Raw genomic sequence first — 23,352 nt, forward strand, 5'->3', positions numbered from 1 at the left:
TTTAAGGGCTGGACTATAAAAATTGCTGCCAACTTAGCTTGGTCTGACTATCAATTCCGGAATTCCGATATGGTGGGCCAATATCGGATTTTAATACCGGTATTGAACATCGTCCGATATTGGATGCTCTATGTACTTATTAATATCAATTCTGTGTCCGTTCACTTTTACCATTAGCGACAGGACGTGAGATCATCGCGACAATTACTATGAATTGACGCGGTTTTGTCTAATGAAGGCAATAAATTATCATCGCCGTGCGAGTGATGTGTGCTCGCTTACTGATCAGTGAACATGTGCAGACGTTTGGGTAGAATTAAGAGCAATTCCTAGCTGAGCAAATCTCGAATTTTTGAAGATATGTTTCTGTCGCGCTGCGGTGGACGGGAGTGAGTGCGTGCGATGAGGACAACTGCAGCTCGGACTAAAATTCCTACGCAAAAAACCCAAACATCGAGGTTTCGCTCTCGATTGTTTCCTCCTCCAAAACGCAACCAATCATTATGAAATTTTGGAAACTGCAAGAGGAAGAAATAATCTATGCCGCTATGTTTTGATTTTTTGGATATTTGTATACTGCGCCTTTTTTTTGCAGCTAATTCGATTGAGCCGTTTTTGCGATTTTCGAGGCGCTGTAAGGTTCTTCAAAATAAAATAATCCAAAAAAGGAAAACATAGCGGCACAGATATTGATGATATTGATCTTATTTGAAAAAATCATTGCTCTAGGTTAAAAATCCAGAGAGGAAACAGTCGAGAGCGTTTGTATGGAAAAATCGCAAATAGGAATTCCTCTTAAGCCCGTCACAGACGCAGCGATAATATACCGACAGATACGGCATCTTACGATATCTTATCGCAAGGTACATATCTTAAGATATATGCCTACAAAACGATACAAATATTCTTTATTGTTCACCAATATGAAAAGAACATAATGACATACAAATTAAACACACAACTTAGACAACGGGATATATAGCTCGTTATATGAAAAACATTGTGTGTAACTCCGGGGGTAAGAATATTGCAAACGAGTTCTGTAGATGCACGACAGCCACAGGCTGGAGTGCATTAAAGACTCGAGTTGTCGAGTCGAATGTACTATTGTAACTAATTCGTTTAGTAACAAACTGGCCATCGGTAAACCTAATGTCTTGTGTGGCACATTGTTAACCCAGAACTTGAAATTTCCATTGTGTACTTTGGCACCGTTCCACACCACGTAAGTTTGTCACAAAAATACAAATTGTGACTCACCTGTCTGTGGAAACATTGTGCTGCTGTGCAAGTGTGAGCTTTAAGAGGCAACAGGAGTGGTCATTTGACCATACAAACGTACTCGACTGTTTCCTCCGTGGTTTTTGAAGTCGGAGCAATGATTTTTTTCAACACAGATTATTATTATTAAAATCTGTGTCGGACTGTTTTGTTTTTATTTTATATTTTTGTTACTTAAGGCGCTAGTGCACTACAAATATTCGCAAAAACGGCCTAATTAACTAGGCCGCAAAGAGAAGCATGGTATTCTAAACTGACATCAATGAACCTAAAAAGCAAAACAGCCCGACACAGATAATTTTATTACCATTCAGTACCCCTAGTGTAAATTTAGTCGATAGCGAAGCGTGATGTACGCGTTTGCGTTAAGTCTCATTTTGTATGGGTTTTTGAACAGCGCGCCAAGCGGGACGTTTTGGAAAGTCAAAAATCTCATACAAAATGACACTTAACGCAAACGCGTACGTCACGTTTCGCTGTCGAAAATATTTACACTAGGGGTACAGATCTTAAAATTTCGTTACATTTGGTTAAGTTTTGACGGAAGAAACAGTCGAGTACAGTCACGTCTGAAAATATCGATACGAAAAAAGTGTCATGTATACACTACCTTAATATATAGGCAATAAACTCGTGTATACATATTTTTGGCTCTTTTTTCGTATCGATATTTTCAGACGTGATCGCACGAAACATCGTTTTTTGAGATTATTACGCAGGATTTTTCGCCTAACCTGGCGTTGTCCTTGTCGCACTAGTTCTAGGATATATTTACCTAAAATATTTAAATCTCGGCTCCAGTATCATCTTAACAAGACAAAAACACTTTGAAAACAGCGTGATGCCGTCAGCTTATGACCTGATGCACGAGTTACTATAAATAAACGAATAAAAATAGAAAATACTTCACAACACAGCGGAATACTGAAAAAAATATGGTCTACCGAGCACACATTAGAGTGTTTTCGGTTTAAAGATTCTTTATTCTCATAAGAATTTATACAATACACTTAAAATGAGAATTTAAATATTATTCCATGTCACAAAATCAACAGACACCGATTAAAACTACAATAAGCATTTGGTATTATTTTGCCGGTATGTTTAAGTATTAAGTATTGTGTTGAAGTATTGTTATTTTCATTAAGATTAACTACTGTATACAATATCAACAAATGTTTGAAATACAGTAAAATACAAAACAGTAACGTTAATTGATTGAACATTTCTAAGTATTGAAAAAACTATAAAAATAAACGAAAAATCACTACATTTTAGCTACTAAAAACAGTAAAATTTACTGTCTTTTCGGAACTAATATTTACTGTTTTGTTCGATAGGCTCATATGTTAAAAGCATTAAACGTTAATGCTTTTTCAATTGTTTTAATTGTTTTTTTTCTCACAGTTAATCCTATTTAAATCTGGTTAATCCTATTTAAAAGGTTGTCTGGAAGAGATCGCTTTTTAGCGATAAGACCGCCTGTTGTTACCTGGTTCTATTTTCCTTTAAAATTCATTTGTAGTTTTACATGTATGTAAAATGTATAATTGTTGGTGCAATAAAGAATATTTACTTACTTACTTTAAATCCCTCCTCCTAGCCTAGAAGGACTGACCCTGCCTACAAAGCAGGTCTCGGGTTTGATTTCCTATCTCGCGTGATACAATTCTTGGGGGCAGTTTTTAAGAAATTATCATGTAAATGTCTTTCCCGGTTATCATCCCTATTCACCCCGGTTGACGGTATATTAAAACCAACAGAGATACCCAGCAATCGAGAACCTACTTTTATACTATCCGGAGGAGAGTGAGGTGCGAAAGTTTGACATTTCATTGTCCGACCGAATTGTCTAAAATGGCAAATCGGTCGGTCAAATTGCGGCAATCGAAGTGTAATTTACTCATTTTACTTAAATAAATAAATATTATAGGACATTATTACACAAATTGACTAAGTCCCACAGTAAGCTCAATAAGGCTTTGTATTGAGGGTACTTAGACAACGATATATATAATATATAAATATTGATAAATACTTAAATACATAGAAAACACCCATGACTCAGGAACAAATATCCATGCTCATCACACGAATAAATATCCTTACCAGGATTTGAACCCGGGACCATCGGCTTCATAGGCAGGGTCACTACCCGCTAGGCCAGACCGGTCGTCTTACTTACTTACTAACTACTTACTCCGTTGGCTCAGCGACCCAAAATGAGACTTGGCCTCCGACACAAGACAGCGCCACTTTTCTCGGTCCTGTGCGACCTCTCGCCAATTGTCGACTCGAAGCTCGCGCAGATCCGCCTCCACCATGTCGCTCTAGCGATACCTAGGGCGTCCGATACAACGTCCTCCTGCTAGGCGACCCATCAGGTACGCCTTTTTTTACGTTCCGATCTTCGTCCATTCTCTCAAGGTGGCCCAACCAACGGAGTCTGTGGGCTTTACTTTCTCCCATGACGATGATTTTAGTGAATAAAAACAAAATTGAACACCTAAACTCTTATTTTTCGTTGCCACGTCCAAAATATCAAACACGTGCTTTCCTAAGGCCAGTCACCGCTGGCGCGGGCCCAAATTTCACAGTTTTTTTAAACATATTACTATTGTAATAATTCACCGCGTTCTAGCCGTGTCCACACCCGAAATACCTTTTAAAACAGCAGGTAGATTCTTGGGTTTTGGCACCATCTTACATACCGACGCACGATAGTTACAGAATATTACCCACGACTAAAAAGACGCTTTTCAGTTAGATTTTCGTACATTGACCCTGCCTGCTGTCTCTATTGCACGCGCACAATTATATAGCTGTCCCGCTCATGATCAGGTGGGCGAAACTGATCCTATCGGGCATTGTCGGTTCCGTTCGCCTCAGCATTGCTCCGAGCAATTATTAAGGTTGGCACAACTTGACGTCCCTTTGCGTGCACAACCACAGATAAGATAATGACTTGATTTTTATTAGCCTAAATAGTCGATAGGGATAGTGCCATACATTAGAAAGGGACAGCATGATTCGTCCCTGAATCGCTGTCAAACTTCGGTTTTGTAGGAAGTTTCTTTTCTGTACGATAGTACTATTTATTTACAGTCACTGTCACTGCGAGTTTGACAGCATTATTCTCGTAATTATGCAATAGAGATAACAACATGCGTCACGTCTGAAAATATCGATACGAAAAAAGTGTCAAAAATATGTATACACGAGTTTATTGCCCGTATATTAAGGTAGTGTATACATATTTTTGGCACTTTTTTCGTATCGATATTTTCAGACGTGACTACGAAAATCTATCTGGAAAGCGTCTCTGCATTACCGTAAAATGTGTGCACTTTGCTCCCCACTATACATATATTCATCCCGTACATTATTGCCGGTGACTAAATAAACAACCTGTACCCCTAGTGTAACTTTGATCGACATCATAACGTGACGAACGCGTTTGCGTTAAGTCTCATTTTGTATAGGATTTTGAAGTTCCAAAACGTCCCGCTTGGCGCGCTCTTTCGAAATCCAATACAAAATGAGACTAAACGCAAACGCGTACGTCACGTTTGGAAATCGAATTTATTTACACTAGGGGTACTGTATGTATTTTTATTAGTTTAGTATGTTTCGGCCACGAAATGCCGAAATTTCGGTTTTGATTTCGGCACAAAAGTCATGTTTCGGCTGAAGGTTACAATACAAGTAGGAAATCTGTTTATGGTTTTCATGTTCGCATAATAAACACACACACAGTTATATATTACGAAGACTCCGGTGAATTCATTGTTAATTGTGTCACACTACAATTAGGTCACGTTCGTATTCAATATCTGTTTTTTTTATTGTGCATATTATTACCCGACTGCGTCAGGAGGGTAATGTTGGATATCTTTATTGGAGGTAATGCCCCCGTAAAATACAAAAGAAAACAGTGAAGTACGGTCACGTCTGAAAATATCGATACGAAAAAAGTGCCAAAAATATGTATACACGACTTTATTGCCCATATATTAAGGCAGTGTATAAAGATTTTTGGCACAGTTTTCGTACCGTACGAGTACATTGACGTACGTTGAAATATAAAACACTCGAAAAAGCCGCATGTTTTTTTTAATACTTAGGTAGGTATATTATTGTTAGGGTTCCGTACCCAAGGGTAAAACGGGACCCTATTACTAAGACTCCGCTGCCCGTCCGTCCGTCTCGGTCCGTCTGTCACCAGGCAGTATCTCATGAACCATGATAGTTAGACAGTTGAAATTTTTACAGATGATGTACTTATTTCTATTGCCGCTATAACAATAAATACCACAAAACAGAATAAAATAAATATTTAAGGGGGCTCCCATACAACAAACGTGTTTTTTTGCCGTTTTAATAGATAATGGTACGGAATCCTTCGTGCGCGCGTCCGACTCGCACTTGGCCGGTTTTTTTATTTTATATATCCTCTTTTTTCAGATCGGGTAAAATATTTTTTTTTATCTCGAAAAGGATTCAAATAAATTAAGTTGTCGTTCAGGTAGTTGAGGGTTCGGATAATCGAAATTCTACTACACAACTATTAAGTTTATATAAGTATTCTGTTAATAGTTTTGCTCTTCAGACAATAAATCCACTCATACCTAAAACTCTGCTACTTATTTTTACCATCGCGGCGTAGTTCAGCAACACCATAATCAGATTAATTAGACCTTATTCCTTCGCAATAAGACTCACGATAGGTCAACTTATCGCGTCAATGGATACGGGTACACCCCATAGTAAACATAGTATATTAGTAAACAGTAGGCGTGAGGCGCCCTTGAACCCATCAAGGCCGTGTAACCTTCCGGCGATAGCGTTAGGCTGGCTACACAATGATGCGCAAAAACTTTCCATCGTGATACTGATACAATTATACACGGTGACCGCGAGGAAAAGGAAACATTTTAACAGGATATTCCGGATCGTATTTAGAGAGAAATGTCATATAAACTTTTTTTTAATTTGCCTGGTTTCAGAGTTAATACCAGTTTAAAAAAAAATTGTGTCAGTACATAACGCCTTTTTGATGGCTATTATGGGACCTAGTCTAGACGTCCTTATTGACAGATATCAAAGTGACAAGAAACACTTTGAATAGACTAGTTTTTACGAAAAAAATGCACCACATCATATTATTAATCCATACATTTTCCAAGAACATGTACTTATTATGTATAAACACCGGCCAAGTGCGAGTCGGACTCGCGCACGAAGGATTCCGTACCATTATCTAAAAATCACTTTTGTATAGGAGTCCCCTTAAATATTTATTGTATTCTGTTTTTAGTATTTGTTGTTATAGCGGCTACAGAAATACATAATCTGTAGAAATTTCAACTGGCTAACTATCACGGTTCATGAGATACAGCCTGGTGACAGACGGACGGACAGCGGAGTCTCAGTAATAGGGTCCAGTTTGACCCTTTGGGTAGGGAACCCTAAAAACATACAAAAAGTAAAAAAAAATAAAAAAAAAAATTATTCGACTTACCTACATATGTAGTTTTTATTAGATTTTTCCCTTATGACTTCAGAAATACGTGGTTAATCTTTTACCGTTTCCTCTCAGGCACCGTGTATTTTTTTAATGATATACTTGTATGTAGGAGCCAAACGAGTAGACGAATCGCCTGATGGTAAGCGACGACCGTTACACTACAAGCAACACCAGAGGGGTTGTAAGTTGTAAGTGCGGTTCCGCGCAGCCTGCAAGATGGAACTCACTTTTCTTAAATAAAATGTGGCTTTCCGTGCTTGCTTCATGTGCAATAAGGCGCTTTCTATCAGAATTTCTGTTGGAATATCAGATAAAACGGGTCTTATTGCACTTGAAGCATAAGCACGTCTGGGATGGAAGCCAAAAATATGACTTAGCTTCTTATTTGGTGAATTGTACGCGAACACACCCCATAGTAAAAATATTATATTAGTAAACAGTAGGCGTGAGCAGCCCTTGACACCGCAAGGTCGTGTGAACTCCCGATAATAAATAAATAAATATTATAGGACATTTATTACACAAATTGACTAAGTCCCACAGTAAGCTCAATAAGGCTTGTGTTGAGGGCACTTAGACAACGATATATATAATATATAAATATGTATGTATAAATACTTAAATACATAGAAAACACCCATGACCCAGGAACAAATATCCATGCTCATCACACGAATAAATGCCCTTACCAGGATTTGAACCCGGAGCCATCAGCTTCGTAGGCAGGGTCACTACACCCACTAGGCCAAACTGGTCGTCAAATATCGACGGTCGATAAGGTTTGTCACATACTGCTACCGAATACGCTTCCAGCCGTCCGTATTAAGCGAAATACAGGCCATCAGATATATCGGAGCGGTCGAGGTGCTCACAAATATCTGAACACGCACTCTAGCCCCTTGACCAGCGGTGGGCAAAGTACGGCCCGCGAAGGGATTTTATCTGGCCCGCCGCCGGTCGTATAAAATAATTAGTATATGTCATTGGCCCTCGATCATCGCAAATCAAATACATTTTTGCTGCAATTCTGGCCCTCCTCTTCAATTCCTTTAACTTTCTGGCTTTCTGGCTTGACGACCGGTCTGGCGTAGTGGGTAGTGACCCTGCCTATGAAGCTGATGGTCCCGGGTTCAAATCCTGGTAAGAGCATATATTTGTGTGATGAACACGGATATTTGTTTCTGAGTCATGGGTGTTTATATGTATTTAAGTATTTATAATTATAATATATTATATATATCGTTGTCTAAGTACCCTCAACACAAGCCTTATTGAGCTTACTGTGGGACTTGGTCAATTTGTGAAATAATGTTCTATAATATTTATTTTATTTTATTTATTCTGGCCCCCCATGAAGAAAGTTTGCCCACCGCTGCCCTTCGTACCAACGACATGCTGGATGAAAAATTATAAGGTTAAAAGGTAAAATGAAATGGTTGAACGGCCACAGTTCGAACCAAGCCTTAGTCAATTTGGTTGATTCGATCGCTTATCGCATTACATCATACTATTACCAACAGCGTGTGATTATAATACAATACCTTTCGCCTTTTTAAGTGCCGCTCGAAACATAAACATTATTTTATTTACCCTAAAAATTTGCTCCAATATTAGAAATTTATTATAAAAAAGCAGAGACGCTTTCGATATTGATTTTCGTACATTGACTCGCCTGAGTCGCCTGTTGCTATCTCTATTGCACGCACATAATTATATTGTGTTTTTTTCCTGGTTTTTTTTCTACTACTACGCACAGTGAAAGTCACAACCGACATCATGGGCGGGACAGCAATATAAATAAATAAATAATAAATAAATATTATAGGACATTATTACACAAATTGACTAAATCCCACAGTAAGCTCAATAAGGCTTGTGTTGAGGGTACTTAGACAACGATATATATAATATATAAATAAGAATAGGAAGCCGATTTCAACACTATCCAGTAGATGCACGGTGTCGTATTTAGGAGTAGGAGATCGGTTCCCCTCATGATCAGGAAGTCGATTCCCTTACTCTTATTTTCTTGGATAAAAATTGAATTACTGATGCCACTGCGTCAATTCATGTTCATCAGCATCACACTTGCTCGAAAAAGATCTTATTTCATGCAGGTATACTGAAGGACAAAGGCGTGTATTGTTTCCGCGGGAGTTAATTTCGTATGATGAACCTTAAGGGCATAACCAGGCCCGAGAAGTTGGTAGGTTTGTCTGAAAGTACAATTGATTCTTGCATTTTAAGCCCCCATTTTAAGTCAGACAATGAATTATGTCATGGTTTAATTATACTCGCTAGTATATGTGTATTTCTCGGAACGCATAGTATATAAGGTCGCGGACTGGACGCACGCGACCGGCGGACGGTGACCGCCGCCGCCGCCGCTTCTGTCGTCTAAGTGTAAGGCCTGAGTGGACGCTCGAAGCGGAGCGTTCGGCGGGGCGTGCAGCGTGGCGTAGGGCTCACAAGTGATGTGAGCAGCGTTCATTATGGCTGCTCCTAACGTTTGCATTTGTTTAACTTGCAATCCGCACGGCGCGCCCCGCTCCACGCTCAACTCGAGCGTCTACTCAGGCCTTACACTAACAGATTCATTAAAGTATATACATTTTGATAGAGTCGCAGGACTCGGTGGTTCGCGCCGCCGCCCGGCACCGAACCATTAAATCACACCTTACTTAAATGCCTTAAATGAGTTGGTTTTGAACGCACGCGACCGCCGGGGCGCGACATTTGGTCGAGCGCAATGTTTTACCCGTGCCACACACTCGCCAAGTGGCATAAGAAGTAGCGAGGAAAGTAGGCAGAGGCGTAGTATCGAAATGTTACATGTCATGTCCACCGCTCCCTATTTTGTCGGTTTTTTATTACAAGTCAAAGGAGCGGCTATACCTAGTGCGGAGCGTCGCGCGTAAATGCGCGAGTAGAGCAGTGTGTGGCCAGAGAGAGAGCAAAATCGCGGCAGCGCGAGGAGCATAGTGTGTGGAGGTGTATGAATGGCCTTGTTTTGGCGCTTGCCGCCCCGCCGGTCGCGTGCGTCCAGTCCACGGTCGTACTGCAATCTCAAGAACACGCTGAAATGTTTCCTGTCACGCGAACTACATGACTCGTACGTGAGCTCATCACACCATCTATGTATAATGTTATTCTGTGAAATATACTTAAGTTTCACCATTTTACAGCATTTTTAAACTGATTACCTAATTTTATAATGGAGTTAAACGGAAGTCGGTGATTGTTGGTTTAAGATTAATTTTAGAAACCGCGACTGTTTTGCTGGTTAACCAGCTACGGAATTGTCATGATTTATTTATGTTTACATTTAAGATAGCAGTTAAATAATAATTATACCGTGACAACATCATTATGTTACCCCGATTAATACAGGGGTAGTTGGAAAAATAACATTATACTGAACACGATTTAACATTATGTCAAAACACGGTAGTTTTAGCAGGTGGTGGGGACACGGTAAATGTTGGACAGGCTCGTTCACTTGGGTTGAGGCTGTCAAAGAGGAAGCATCGTAATGAACTGGTTAGGTCAGAGTACCTGCAAGTATCCCGATTGCTGTAGTAGTAATAGTTTAGGGTAACCATGCAATAAGAAGCACTATAAATCAGAAGTGTTAACGTACCACTAACCCACAATGGGATTTTGAGATTTATTTTGATTCCTAAGTTTTATGAAACGTAAGTTATAGAAATAAAAAGTATTTTATTTCATGAGTTTAGGACGATTTACATGCTTCAGATATATGTTTTTGGCGACTGCTTGTAAGTAACTATTATATGTATTAGCAATTTAAAAAAATGCATGATGAAGTTGCAGGTAGCTTTAAAACTCGTGAGTAAAAATAGTCATTAAGAAGTATATCTTACCACTTCTTTGCAAGCAACTGAAAACAATAAATTGGCTGGTAGTTTATTGTGATAGATAATGAATTTATGATAATTTAGACAGATAATATTAAATGATTGTTGTAAATCATATGATGGCCCAAGAAAGTTAATTAAATATATATTATGATAATAAAAGTTCCTTTAAGACATCAGTATATGAGGCATCATGACCAGAAATAAATTAGTTTTGTCATTTTTACACATGGAATAGGTTATGCTTTCCTATACAGGATGATTCAGGAGACGTGAGCAGGATCAAGCCTGCATATTCGGTAAATTATCAGCAACTGTTTCGTACCAGTATTTGTGAGATTAACGTTAATTTAATTTTTACTGTTAAAAAAAAAGAGTTTTATTTTATTTACGATATTTATGGTCACCCTCTTTGTTTTATCCATAATAAGTGACAAATTGAATGTCATCGGAGTCTGGTTACTTTTATAAAATCGTATCTCACTCAAGTGTGACATTTTATTTTCTTCATAATCAAAGTGCTGTCATAATGGTTAAAGAGGTTTTATCTTTGTTAATTAAGTGTTGTAGGGTGTCCATGATTGTAGATAATTAAATTTGTCCTTAAGAAAAAGTTAAATAACAGATAAAAAGCGTGATTGTTTCATTTAAATATGATGGTGAACGATTCATTAACATTTACTGATTGTGTAGGCTTAGTCCAGCTCACGTCTCATGAATCACCCTGTATATTTTTTTCTTTGATAAGAATTTTTAAAAGCATTTATGTATTTCATTGTTGTACACGTCATGATTTATGTTCAATGCAGCAGTTTTAGTTAAATCTATACGAAATCAGTGAATTGGTAGTAGTAAAATAGAATACCTCGTTGGACAGCACTAAAATGCGAAATAATAAGTACCTATTTATAGACATATTTTTGTCGAAATAAATACCTACGTTTAATGGTGGCAGTGACAGTGTTATACAGGTGACAGTGTTACACATGTTATCTGTAAATTTTACTCCAATTTAGCTAAAATTGTATGAGACTCATAGTTTATTTATGCTAATGAAAGCCTTACAGTTGAAAGCGGGCTAGCATAAAAATATACCTAAGTAAATACAGATACTTATTTAAAGTAAGCTAGTGTACAACAACGTAAACAAGCGTTTTGTGTAGTATATACTTATGTAGTTTTAATAACATGAGTAATATTAAGAGGGTAATATTAAGAGTTTGGACGTGAAAGATGAGATAAATAGAATAGCAGATTCATAATGTGAGCGTACATTATGGTAAATTTACATGAGCGAATGTAAATTAGATGATAGTACTTCATAATGTGAGCGTACATTATGCTAAATTTACATGAGCGTATGTAAATTAGATGATAGTACTTCATAATGTGGGTGTACATTACGGTAAATTTACATGAGCGTATGTAAATTGGATGATGATAGTTTTTCATAATGTGAGCGTACATTATGGTAAATTTACATGAGCGTATGTAAATTAGATGATGATAGTTTTTCATAATGTGAGCGTACATTATGTAAATTTACTTGAGTGTAAGTAAATTAGATGATGATAGTTCTTCATAATGTGAGCGTACATTATGGTAAATTTACATGAGCGTATGTAAATTAGAAGATGATAGTTTGACATAACGTTCTGACGTTGCATTATCTTATACCTTTGAACGAGCAATTCTTGTATATATACATAGTTTTCTGTGGTCTCGGAAACGGCTCTGGCGATTTCGCTGAAATTTGGTATATGGGGGTTTTTGGGGGTGTACAGTCGGTCTAGATTAGTCTTGTGTTTGAGAAGGCGCGTGTTTTCGAGTTTTCATGCGTTTTTCTTTCGACGCAGAATGTGGTCGCTGATTTCGTGTTGCTGGCCACTGTCCGTCTGGTCCGGCGGGTTGGGACGCGGACGGCTAGAAACGAGTGTTACGGGTTCGAATCTCGCCCGGTGACTAACCTTTGTTTTTTTTTTATATGTTCAAGTTTATATATATAATTTTTAATTTTTATTGTTTTGGACAGGTTTGGTTTGGTAAAAAAATGAGCTATGTAATAAGAGAAATTGGCAATAGATGGCGTTACTCTGTGACAAGTGCTGTAAGGTTGAATTCGATTGTAAATAATAATAATTGTCAGTTCACATTTTACTTTTTAAGTTTATGTAGATTATCACCTATTATACGCCACCATATTGCAATGGATAGTTGTAGCCGAGCGGAGCTCGGTCGCCCAGGTACTAGTAATTTTAAATGAGCGTATCTAAGAGATCTTAATGAAACATAAAGAGATTTGTTATGGGCTAGAAGCCTGAAATAGACAATCCTTTTTTTATTTTTTATTAATGAGATAATTTAATTGGGTTAAATGACACTATACTTATGTATAATGTGACAATGGATTTTGACAGTGTGTAAATTTAAATGCATTGATTCTAAATCACTTATTTAGTATTAAACGACAATATAGAACTTGGAAAGAAGTTATGATAATTAAACTCATGCAGAGTCTGTGTAAAATTGCTGGTCAATCATATGGTCTACTAGTATGATTTAAAGTTACGCAGGTACACGATATATAATAACAATGTGAGAGAGCATTATGGTAGCTTAACATAAGCGAAGGTAACTTAAGAGAAGTTAACTCAAGTTTTTGTATGACAATAATAAATAATATATTTATTAGCATGAGAGCGAGTATTGAGAGTTTGTTGTATACAGAACTATTCAGTGTCAGTGCCAGATGATAGTTTTGTTAAAGACAACAAAGAGCGAAAGAAATATAATTTATAACGAATTTGTTTGTTTCACTGATGAAAATATTTTATCACGTCAGCAGCTCGAACAAGGGTAATTTGCTGCTTAAAAACAGTGAGCAAAATCACATTTTGCTCACCGAGTGAGACAAAATAACATTCAAGTGACCTTTAGAGTCGAATGTCATTTCAACGAGCGGGGCCTAATACAAGTTCGGAATATTTGAACAAAAAAAAAGTGCATACGTAATTCAACGGTATATTGACGGTTTATAATAGACCCCCGAAATAAGTCAGACCGCATCGTTCCAAAACACCCTACGAGTCTTCATTCGTAATAATTAATTAATGAAATAAAAGATTAAAATTTAATAAAAACACCATATTTTACGTATTTTATTATACAATCAAAACAAGCACTCGAAGAAATATCAAACTTTGCTTTCTTGTTGTAAAAATAACTATTGTTCAATCAAGTTATTTAACTTTTGTTGGACGTGAGAGTGCGTCTAAAATTTGATTATCGATTGACGTGAGCATGCGTCATGGAAGTAGGAAATTTTTTGACGTGAGAGTTCGTCTGAAATATGATTTGTGCTTGACGTGAGTGTGCGTCAAGGAAGTTGAAAATTATTTGACGAGAGAGTGCGTCTTAAATTTGATTTTTATTTGATGTGAGCGTGCGTTTTAAATTTGATTTTTGTTTATCGTGAGAGCACGTCAAGGAAATTGTTTTTTATTTGACATGAGCATACGTCAAGGTAGTTAGAAGTTATTTGACGTGAGAGTACATCTGAAATTCGATTTTTGTGTGAAGTGAGCGTGCGTCAAGGAAAGTAAACATTAAAGTACGTGAGAGTACATCTTAATATTTTATTTTTGTTTGACGTGAGGGTTCGTCACGGATGTTGAGAATTAGATGAAATTGTTTGTTTTTTGACGGAAGTGTACACATTGAAATTGCGAATTATAAAATGCGAATGTGCGAATGGTGAATTCTGTATGACTAGTTGCTAAAGATTTGACTATGGTGGTCGCGAGAACGAGACGGATGTTTTTTTTAGTCCAAATAAGATGACTAATTTTTTCTTTGATTGTTCATAAATTATATTCTAACGTGACATTGCAAGTAATATTTACAGTATTTAGTACGATGACGAGAATGCAACTGGTTATTGATGGAATGATAATAAAAAAAAAGTAATTTGTAGCTTATATTGATTTTTAATTCCAACAAGCATACGTATGTATTGATTAAACGGAGATACAGAATCACAATAGTGACTTGTGAGAGCTGTAAGTGAAATATGAAAAAAACGGAACGTTTGTAGCGAACGTTCGTTCTCTTGAAATGGTTCATATATTTTTTTATTTTATATATGGTTGAAATTAAAATAACCCTGAGCATACGCCTCAAATTTTGGAGAGATGAATCAAACGAAGGATGAATTAGTGAAATTACACTCTTATGAAGATAAGAATTATAGATTTTTATCGACGCTGGCAGTTTCACGACTGTCGTGTGTGGAGATATACTTACGCGATTTTTTTAGATATAGAATTTACAGTGGCCTTGTGAGAAGAGAATATAAAGTATAAGTGGGTAAAATGTAAGACAGCGTCTTGATTACAAGTTAGATCGAAATTAAGTTTGATCTCCGTTAAATTCTATAATACAGAGTATCAAATATTTTATTTTATGAAATGAAGTAAAAAAAAAAAAAGTATAACAAAACCTAATGGTTTACATCTACCTAATGATAGATGGTAAAATGAAAAGAGAGATAAGTTATACATAGAAAACATATTGTATGTGTGTGAGCATTGTCCGATTGAAATGGTTAATACTATTAATAGATGCTAAAATGAAAAGAGAGACAAGTTGTACACAGAGAACAGATACTGTATGTCTGTGACTATTGTTCGATTGAAATGTGTGTTACAATTAATATTTTTTTACAAAAAAAATTGTTAGAATTTGGGGAAGTTTTTCTTTTTTTTCTAGGAAAAAACAGTTGTTTGAATTTCGGGTGTTGAGCCAGATGAAGAACGTAATTGAACATGAATGCGTTTAATGCTTGAGCATTGATTAAGGCTCTTGAGTTTGATATAGTGATCCAAAACTGAACTGCAGAAATTTATACCGTCTTGAGTAATGATACAGTAGCAAGTACGTAAAGTGACTGAGTTCTAACACAGATCGAGGTTTTCTTTCTTTCTTTCGAGTAAAGAGATTTGCCTTTAAGCAGGAAATTGAAAAGTATCGAGGTACTTAGGTAGGTAAGCAGAAGCCGGTATACTAGAGAAAAAGATATTGAAAGTTTATACGAGATTGATAAATATAACAGAAATTAATTGTCATTTGACGGGATAAAGAGACTTATAATGGATAGACCAGAGCAGTGTGAGTAATCTTTTTGAGAGGTGGACAAAATGCATAGTTAAAATAGAATAGAAATATTTTATTGACAAACTGTGTACAGGTGATGTCATTACAGACTAAAGTATCAAGTTACCCAGTTTGAACATGAAATTAACTACAAGCTAGTAGTATTTTCATAAATGAATTCTGGGTTTTCTTAATGCAACCAATAATTAAGACACGAAACAGTATTGCAAAAGTTTGCTGTAGTTTGTTAGCTTACTTATAGTAGAACAATTCGTGATCTCTTGTGAGTCGATAGTGAAATGAGAAACAGAAACGTAAATAATGACCCAAACAGTTAAAAAAAAAGAGAGGCGACAAGATAGAGGTATAATAGAAGATTTGAAAATATGATGCCTGAAAAAATTTAACGCATATGTTCGAACAATAGGATAACTAATAAATAAGTGTTGAACGTAGTAAAAGAAAGGAATTATTAAAATTATTGAAAAAAGACAAAAACAATAGAGCAGAGAGATTGGGTATGTTATAACATACAGCTGTTTCTTTATAATTGATATCGAGAGGAATATGGAACAAAATAGGAGTATAGAAAGATGATTGTATCCTATCAAATACTTAAAAGACATGACACGATTGACTGATTCGAGTTAGCTGATGATCAGGAGTTTATCAAATGAAGTGGATGCTAATAAACCTATCCATGTTTAGTTGAGCTTTTGTAAATATTATAGTATACACGTCGCTTTATCGATGTAAAAATAAACTTTTGTTCAATTTAATCCACTCAGAACAACATAGTTGACTAAATGACTACTTATACGCAGTCTTGAGGAAAGATACATGTGTTAGAGTTGTAGCTCCTTTTTAGTATCCAACAAGCTAAATATGATAGTATTAAAAATAGTAAAATGAAATTGTGATAACATTTGACATCTTATATTGGCTATGGATGTTTAGTGTTTTTGACTGAATTTTTGAGTCGCAAACTCTTGTGACAGCGAGTTCGTGAAATTGATTAAACTTTTTTGATAATTAACTCGATGTTGTTGATGATCAGTATTAGAAGAAATATCTTTATATATATGTGAAATTTTAAATAATTGTTAATTATTTTCATGTTTCGATAGATTAGACGATATTCATATTGCATTTTGAGATATTGTACAGACATTAGACAATAGAGACATTGTTGTATGAGTATATTTTATGCACACGAAGTTCTAACTATCATAATTTTGAAGTAACTTTAATTATTATTCGAATAAAAAGGTGTTAAATGTATAGAAATGCATTAAATAAGAGATCAGAGGTAATTATCATGGATTAAACGAGATATTCCGTTAAATAAAACTAATTATTATTAATAAAACTAATGAATGCAGATGGACGCATAATGTTGAAGTGATAAGTGCTAACAAATAAACAGTAACAGGATAGTGCCTATATAAGCATATGTATACCTACCTATGGAGATTACCAAAATACCAAATGTTATAGTATAATAAATATGTTTTACTGTACGACTTAAATATAGAACAAATATAGTATAGAGTAGACTTCAGACAGTACAAGAGTATCTCAGGTAAACAGATTTTGAGTAGTCGAGATTGTAAAGTAAACAACAGATCGGACATATTGCAAACGATTTGTTGTATCCATGGGATTTGTGACAAAGGCTAACAAGTGAAAAAAAGTAGGCACTTGAGTGTAGATGATGATAATTGCCCTAAATATAGATTACGTAGGGAAACAGGGAAGATAAAGGAACAATTATTCAGAAAGATCAATAGAGAGACGAATCTTTTGTTTGCAGATTGAATGGTGATTATCTAGAATTGGTTGGAAGTTATATTTACATAACTAACGTTTGAAACTTAGCAAACGCGGTGTTCAGTTCGAACGATTCAATATAATTTGTACTTGTAGTACCTATGGGAGTATGCGTTGTAACAGCATCAGTTAGTAGCGATGTTAAAGTTAGATAATTACGACGGGACAGATAAGATAATTGAGTTGAACGCAAATGTACATGGTCATATTTCGCAAGTTGAAAGTATAAAAATATGATACAGATATCCAGAAAACGTTTTAAACTGCTACGTAGTTCCTGAAATTCAAAAGTGGAAGTAGTAAAAAACGATGTATAATTTATAAAAAAAAACGAATGAAAAAGAGATGTGTGAGAAAAGAGTGCATAGACGATAGAGATTTGACGTATCTGTAGAGTTATTAGTAGCGTTACAAGGTAAATACGCAATAAATTGTATGTAATAAGCTTAATGAGGATAGTTAGTTAATATAGTATTTACCTGACGATAATAACAAGTAACGCCCAAATAAGCTATAGATATAGGTTTGACAGAACAGTTATTTATTTAATCTTTATTGCACAAAAGAAAACCTTATTTATTAAAAGGCGGACTTAATGCCATGAGGCACATTTGGGGTTATTGTCCTTTTAGTAAAGATATATCTGTTATGGTTTGCTAATTATCATAATTTATATTGTTTACAAAAGTAATACAAGATATTGGAAGAAAAAAAAGCTCGTAGAGGTTTAAGGCAAGATAATATTAATAAAAATGTGAACTTCGATCAATGACATGAACAATATATTATGGCATAGATGTAGTCCTAGAAAAAAATATATATATAAAGAAAAAAATGGATTTTATTGGATATGACAATAATTTGATTTGGTAGTTTCAATCATTGTTTAAATTAAATGAACTTGAGTTTTTAGTATTGACACTTGTCATTTTACATTGATGTCAAAGGCGTATCTAGCAGTGCTTTAGTCACCTTAAAAGCAGTATACGGGAATCTTATGTTAATGTATAAATGCAACCAATTATTGAAACTGAAACTTTTGCAAAATGTTTGGCATCCTTTGAAATTTCAAGACACAAAATTTAATTACCTCAAGGACACTTTAGTATCACCCCTAGCAGAGTTGTATAATAGCCTCTGAAAGCGATGTTATTCAAGGTGGCATTTGAATAAAGAAATTGTCGTGTGTTATTGTCATACGAACACCCATTATGAAATGAGTAGTATTATTAACAATCAGAGCAACCTTTTAAATAAAAAAGTACAAAAACTTGAACATTGTTATAGGTATTGTTACCTATAACAATCCAATTATACGTTTATATAAGTTTGACACTTCACGTGCAGATATGGATCCAGAGACATAATATTGTAAATGTGTAAAATTTCAACTGAACTTAATAGTTTTGAGCTGAACACAGGACTAATGACTATAAAGATTGTCACGTCGACTTCAAGAGTTAAAGCCATTTAGGGGTTAAATATTATCTCTAACCTATTGCTACGTTACGTAACGATTAATACATGAATGGAGTAAGATGAAGTCTACATTAACGCAATGTAGTATAATACAATATTGGGTCAAGAAAGGTTTAATTGTTAAATGTAGAACTGAAACAGATGGTGCTGAAGTCGAACCACTTTTGCCTGTAAAACAACGGGTATTGAATTAAATCAAAGACAAGTTTTAACGGACAGAAGTAATGTTTGGTTTTTTGAGAAAACAAAACAAACTTTATACATAATAAAAACTGAGCTTTGTCTGTTTTTTTTTTAGTTATACGAAATTAACAACAGGTATTAAGATTTTTCATTAACGTAGCAAAATGCTAATGTCACGGCATAGTAGTAAGTTATATGAACAAGGGGAAACAGAAGACCGAATGTCATGATATTATTTTCATGTATCTCATTATAATTTTATTTAACACATTTCCTGATTATATAAATGTATGAATTGTGATAAGTTAAGTTTCAATTTACTTCATTAGAAACTGTTTTGACGCTTTAAATAATTTTTCACGGTTGGTGTAAGATTTAAATCGATCTAGCTTTTAGTGAGAAGGTTCGTGCGCCGGAGTCATGCACGAAGTTGGATGGCCGAATGTCATGATTTATTTATGTTTACATTTAAGATAGCAGTTAAATAATAATTATACCGTGACAACATCATTATGTTACCCCGATTAATACAGGGGTAGTTGGAAAAATAACATTATACTGAACACGATTTAACATTATGTCAAAACACGGTAGTTTTAGCAGGTGGTGGGGACACGGTAAATGTTGGACAGGCTCGTTCACTTGGGTTGAGGCTGTCAAAGAGGAAGCATCGTAATGAACTGGTTAGGTCAGAGTACCTGCAAGTATCCCGATTGCTGTAGTAGTAATAGTTTAGGGTAACCATGCAATAAGAAGCACTATAGAATATACATTTTTACCAACACAATTATCCCTTCTAAATGCATTTATATTATCCAATTGACCAGCGTCAAGGTTCCCAAAAGGTGAATGGACTCCCTTTTAGAGACTCTTGTAATAATGCAATATATTTTGTGTTTTTGTTCAAGTTTAAATTAAGCGTTTTTTAAATAAAGTTTTCTTCTTCTTCAATTAACAATTTCCCGCTATTAATAAGTACATTGTGTATTAAGGGCGGTTAACCCCATTCGACTTCGGGCTTAATTAACACTTGTTTATAGTTCTTGTACCGCCCGTGGCACACACAATGTTTTAAGCGAAATAATTCTTAAATACGGTGACATTTCAGACATTCGTCCGCGATATTCTGATTTTTGACAGGTTAGGCATCGAAAATGTACTGAGAACTTTGTGGCTTTACCTACTAGTTGCTCTGTCGTCACAAATGAACTCATACAGTTATACATATAGCTTACACAATATGCTATTACTTGACCAAGCCGTGACATAACAGCGACCCTGGATTTCCAACGGGCTTGACGTCATACTGCTAATCCTATCAGTTTCTCACCTGTTGGGCAAGCCCGGGCTAATTTTAGACTGCCTTGTTTTTGATACTGATATTAACTTGATAAGGTTCTCAGTTTGACCAGCGACTGGTTTATTCAGAATTCTCTATCATGGCATCAATTTAGCTTGAAATCAGGTGTCAGTTTCGAGCATTTGATTTCTTATTAATTATTTTTGACATGCTGATTAGTCTGTCTCGAGCGATGCATTTTCAATTTAAATCAAAAACGAGGATGCACTTTAAATCATCGATATAGCCGAGGAACTGGAAGAATATACACACATGTAGGAGTGGTAGGCAGAGACCACGGATTTCCACTTGCTACGATCCTGACATACCTCTTTCGCTTCCTTCACTTTCATAGCATTCCTCATACACGCTCATCGGTTTAGGATGCTCTTGACCTGGCCTTTCTTCAGGTTTTCCCCGATTCGATCAAAGAAAGTCCGCCGAGATCTGCCCCTTCCAGCGCCCTCTTATACTTCTCCCTTATACTTATGGAAGAATATACAGACTAATTAAGATAAAAAGTAAAATCCCGCACAATTGCCATACTCTCCGTCGCAAACGCCTTTCTTTCGGCGCGCCGTATCTTTTGCATCCTTCTAATTTTCTGTCTTTACCTTGAGAGTGTTGAGTTGTTATTGTTTACTTCAACGAGAGTAGGCTTAAAGCTTAAGTAAACGCAATTAAGTCTCGTAAAACTAATAATAATTTATGTTTTGCGAATGCAACTTATTATTATATAAAAATATTCCCAATGCAGTAGCTACGCAGCCGTCGGACTCTGCTAGTATTCGGAGGCTTTTCAAAAGCACCAATAGGAGCGCTCCACATATTCTATATCGCGGCCAATTAGAAGCACCTAAATTGAAACCACCTTTTGTACTGATAAAATATTACAATAAGATCACTCTCTCATCATCTTCCATACTATCAACAACCAACCACTTTCTACATTTAACCGTTTTGGCAATTAAACCCTTGTAACCAGTACATTGGAAAATTATAACACTTCACTAAGAATCGAAGGTTTATTTGAGTCGTCGAGATCTTGACCTGCACGGCGGCTACAGTTAGTCCATGAAATGGTCTGTTTTCCGTCACCCACACATTTCCCTTGACACGCCGCATTACGCGGCATGGCATGTCGTAGAGGCTAGAATGCAAGCAATGCAGCCGTATCTAATTTCTCCTTGACCACATACTAACATGTAACTATTGAAAAACCTTATGAGTTGGAAATAAGGTTCACGTGACAGTTAACTGTGTCAACTGCAAGTGAGCTAGACATAGTGACGACGTAGTACGAGAGAACAACGAGATTTGTTTATCTCGTCTGCGCTGACAACGTGACATACTTCTGTACTGCAGGCGTAATATCCTCTACCGTGTGTTAGCGTGTCTTTGTTAAGATTACAGTGTTGAAAACAGACAAACATAAAATATATATTTGCCGAATATTCGGCACTTTAACAGAATAATTCGACCGAATACCAATAATGGAAATCTTGCTGAATATACCGAATACCGAATGATTATCGAATATTCGGCCCATCTCTAATAGTAATAATAGAATAACTATTCCATTGTTCTAACGCAGCGGTTCCTAACCTGGGGGTAATTACCCCCGTGGGGATAAAACTGGTATTTCACGGGGGTAAGAAGCTTAATTAAAGATAACAAAGGTTAGACCTGTAAGAAAGAATATTGATGATTATTGGGAGGAGGGGTAAAATCAGGATCCCTAGTTAGTCTTAGGAGTTACAGGACCCAAAAGGTTGGGAACCACTGTTCTAACGTAATGTTCAAGTCCAATATAAAACCCATTTTAATGGCAACACTAAGGTGTGCCCACTAAAGGCGCGAATTTATTATTTTTCCATAATTTTGTTCTGACTTCTTGTCTACGCGGAAACTCTGAATTGCGACGTCGTGCCAACTTTTTAATTCGCAAATACTCATTAATTCAACTGCTGACCCAGTATTATGCAGTATTAAAGAGCAATGAAACATGAATGCGATTTTTAACGACTTGCCGTTTACGGTCTTGGCGCCCGGACTACGGTGATGTCACTGCTTGTGCGAATATCTTGGAACTGGGTTTATGTACAGGGTGGAAACTAAAGTGGGTCACTGGGAATAACAAAATAAGTAGATTTCATGAATAAATCAAATTATTGACCGTGCATTAGGGAAGGTTTCAGCTTAGGCAAAAATGCTTTCGCATGTCCGGATGTAATCCTTTGTAGGTCGCATTTCTCACCCGATTCTAGAGAATTTTTTTGAGCAGGTTCGGTAGCTGGATATCATTTTTCTGTTCCGTTTTTGGAATGAATTAAAATGTCGTAAATTGTCATAAAGCGCCAGCGCCCTTGCAGCGTTGGGTAACCTCCTCCCACCCCATCCCCAGTAAACCCAACTCTTGCTTTTGTTACACGTTTAATCTAAAAAAACCTTTCTTGTTCGCAGTGCCGGCGACGACGCGGGCGCAGCTGGCGGCGGAGTACCTCGAGTCCTGCCGGCGCCACAACACGCCCGCCATCGACTCTGTGCTGCTGCAGATACGGGTAACATGCTCCCTTCAGTCACCCCTCACGGCTGTTGGGCGACGACAGCTGGCGGAGTACTTTGACTCGTGCCGGCGCCACACCACGCCCGCCATCGAATCTGTGCTACTGGAGATACGGGTA

The 23,352-nt window shown here is 36.4% G+C and overlaps 1 protein-coding gene across 1 annotated transcript in view; it reads left to right on the top strand.

Moving 5' to 3' along the window:
* Window positions 1–23,352, top strand: part of LOC133532608 (uncharacterized) — a 67,600-nt gene that overhangs the window by 21,353 nt on the left and 22,895 nt on the right. Inside the window, exon 2 of the mRNA XM_061871359.1 lies at window positions 23,132–23,229. Within this exon, the coding sequence (XP_061727343.1) occupies window positions 23,132–23,229 (98 nt within the window). The remainder of the gene's footprint in view (window positions 1–23,131; window positions 23,230–23,352) is intronic.

The sequence above is a fragment of the Cydia pomonella genome, chromosome 27 (assembly GCF_033807575.1).
Source record: "Cydia pomonella isolate Wapato2018A chromosome 27, ilCydPomo1, whole genome shotgun sequence".
Lineage (NCBI taxonomy): Eukaryota > Metazoa > Arthropoda > Insecta > Lepidoptera > Tortricidae > Cydia > Cydia pomonella.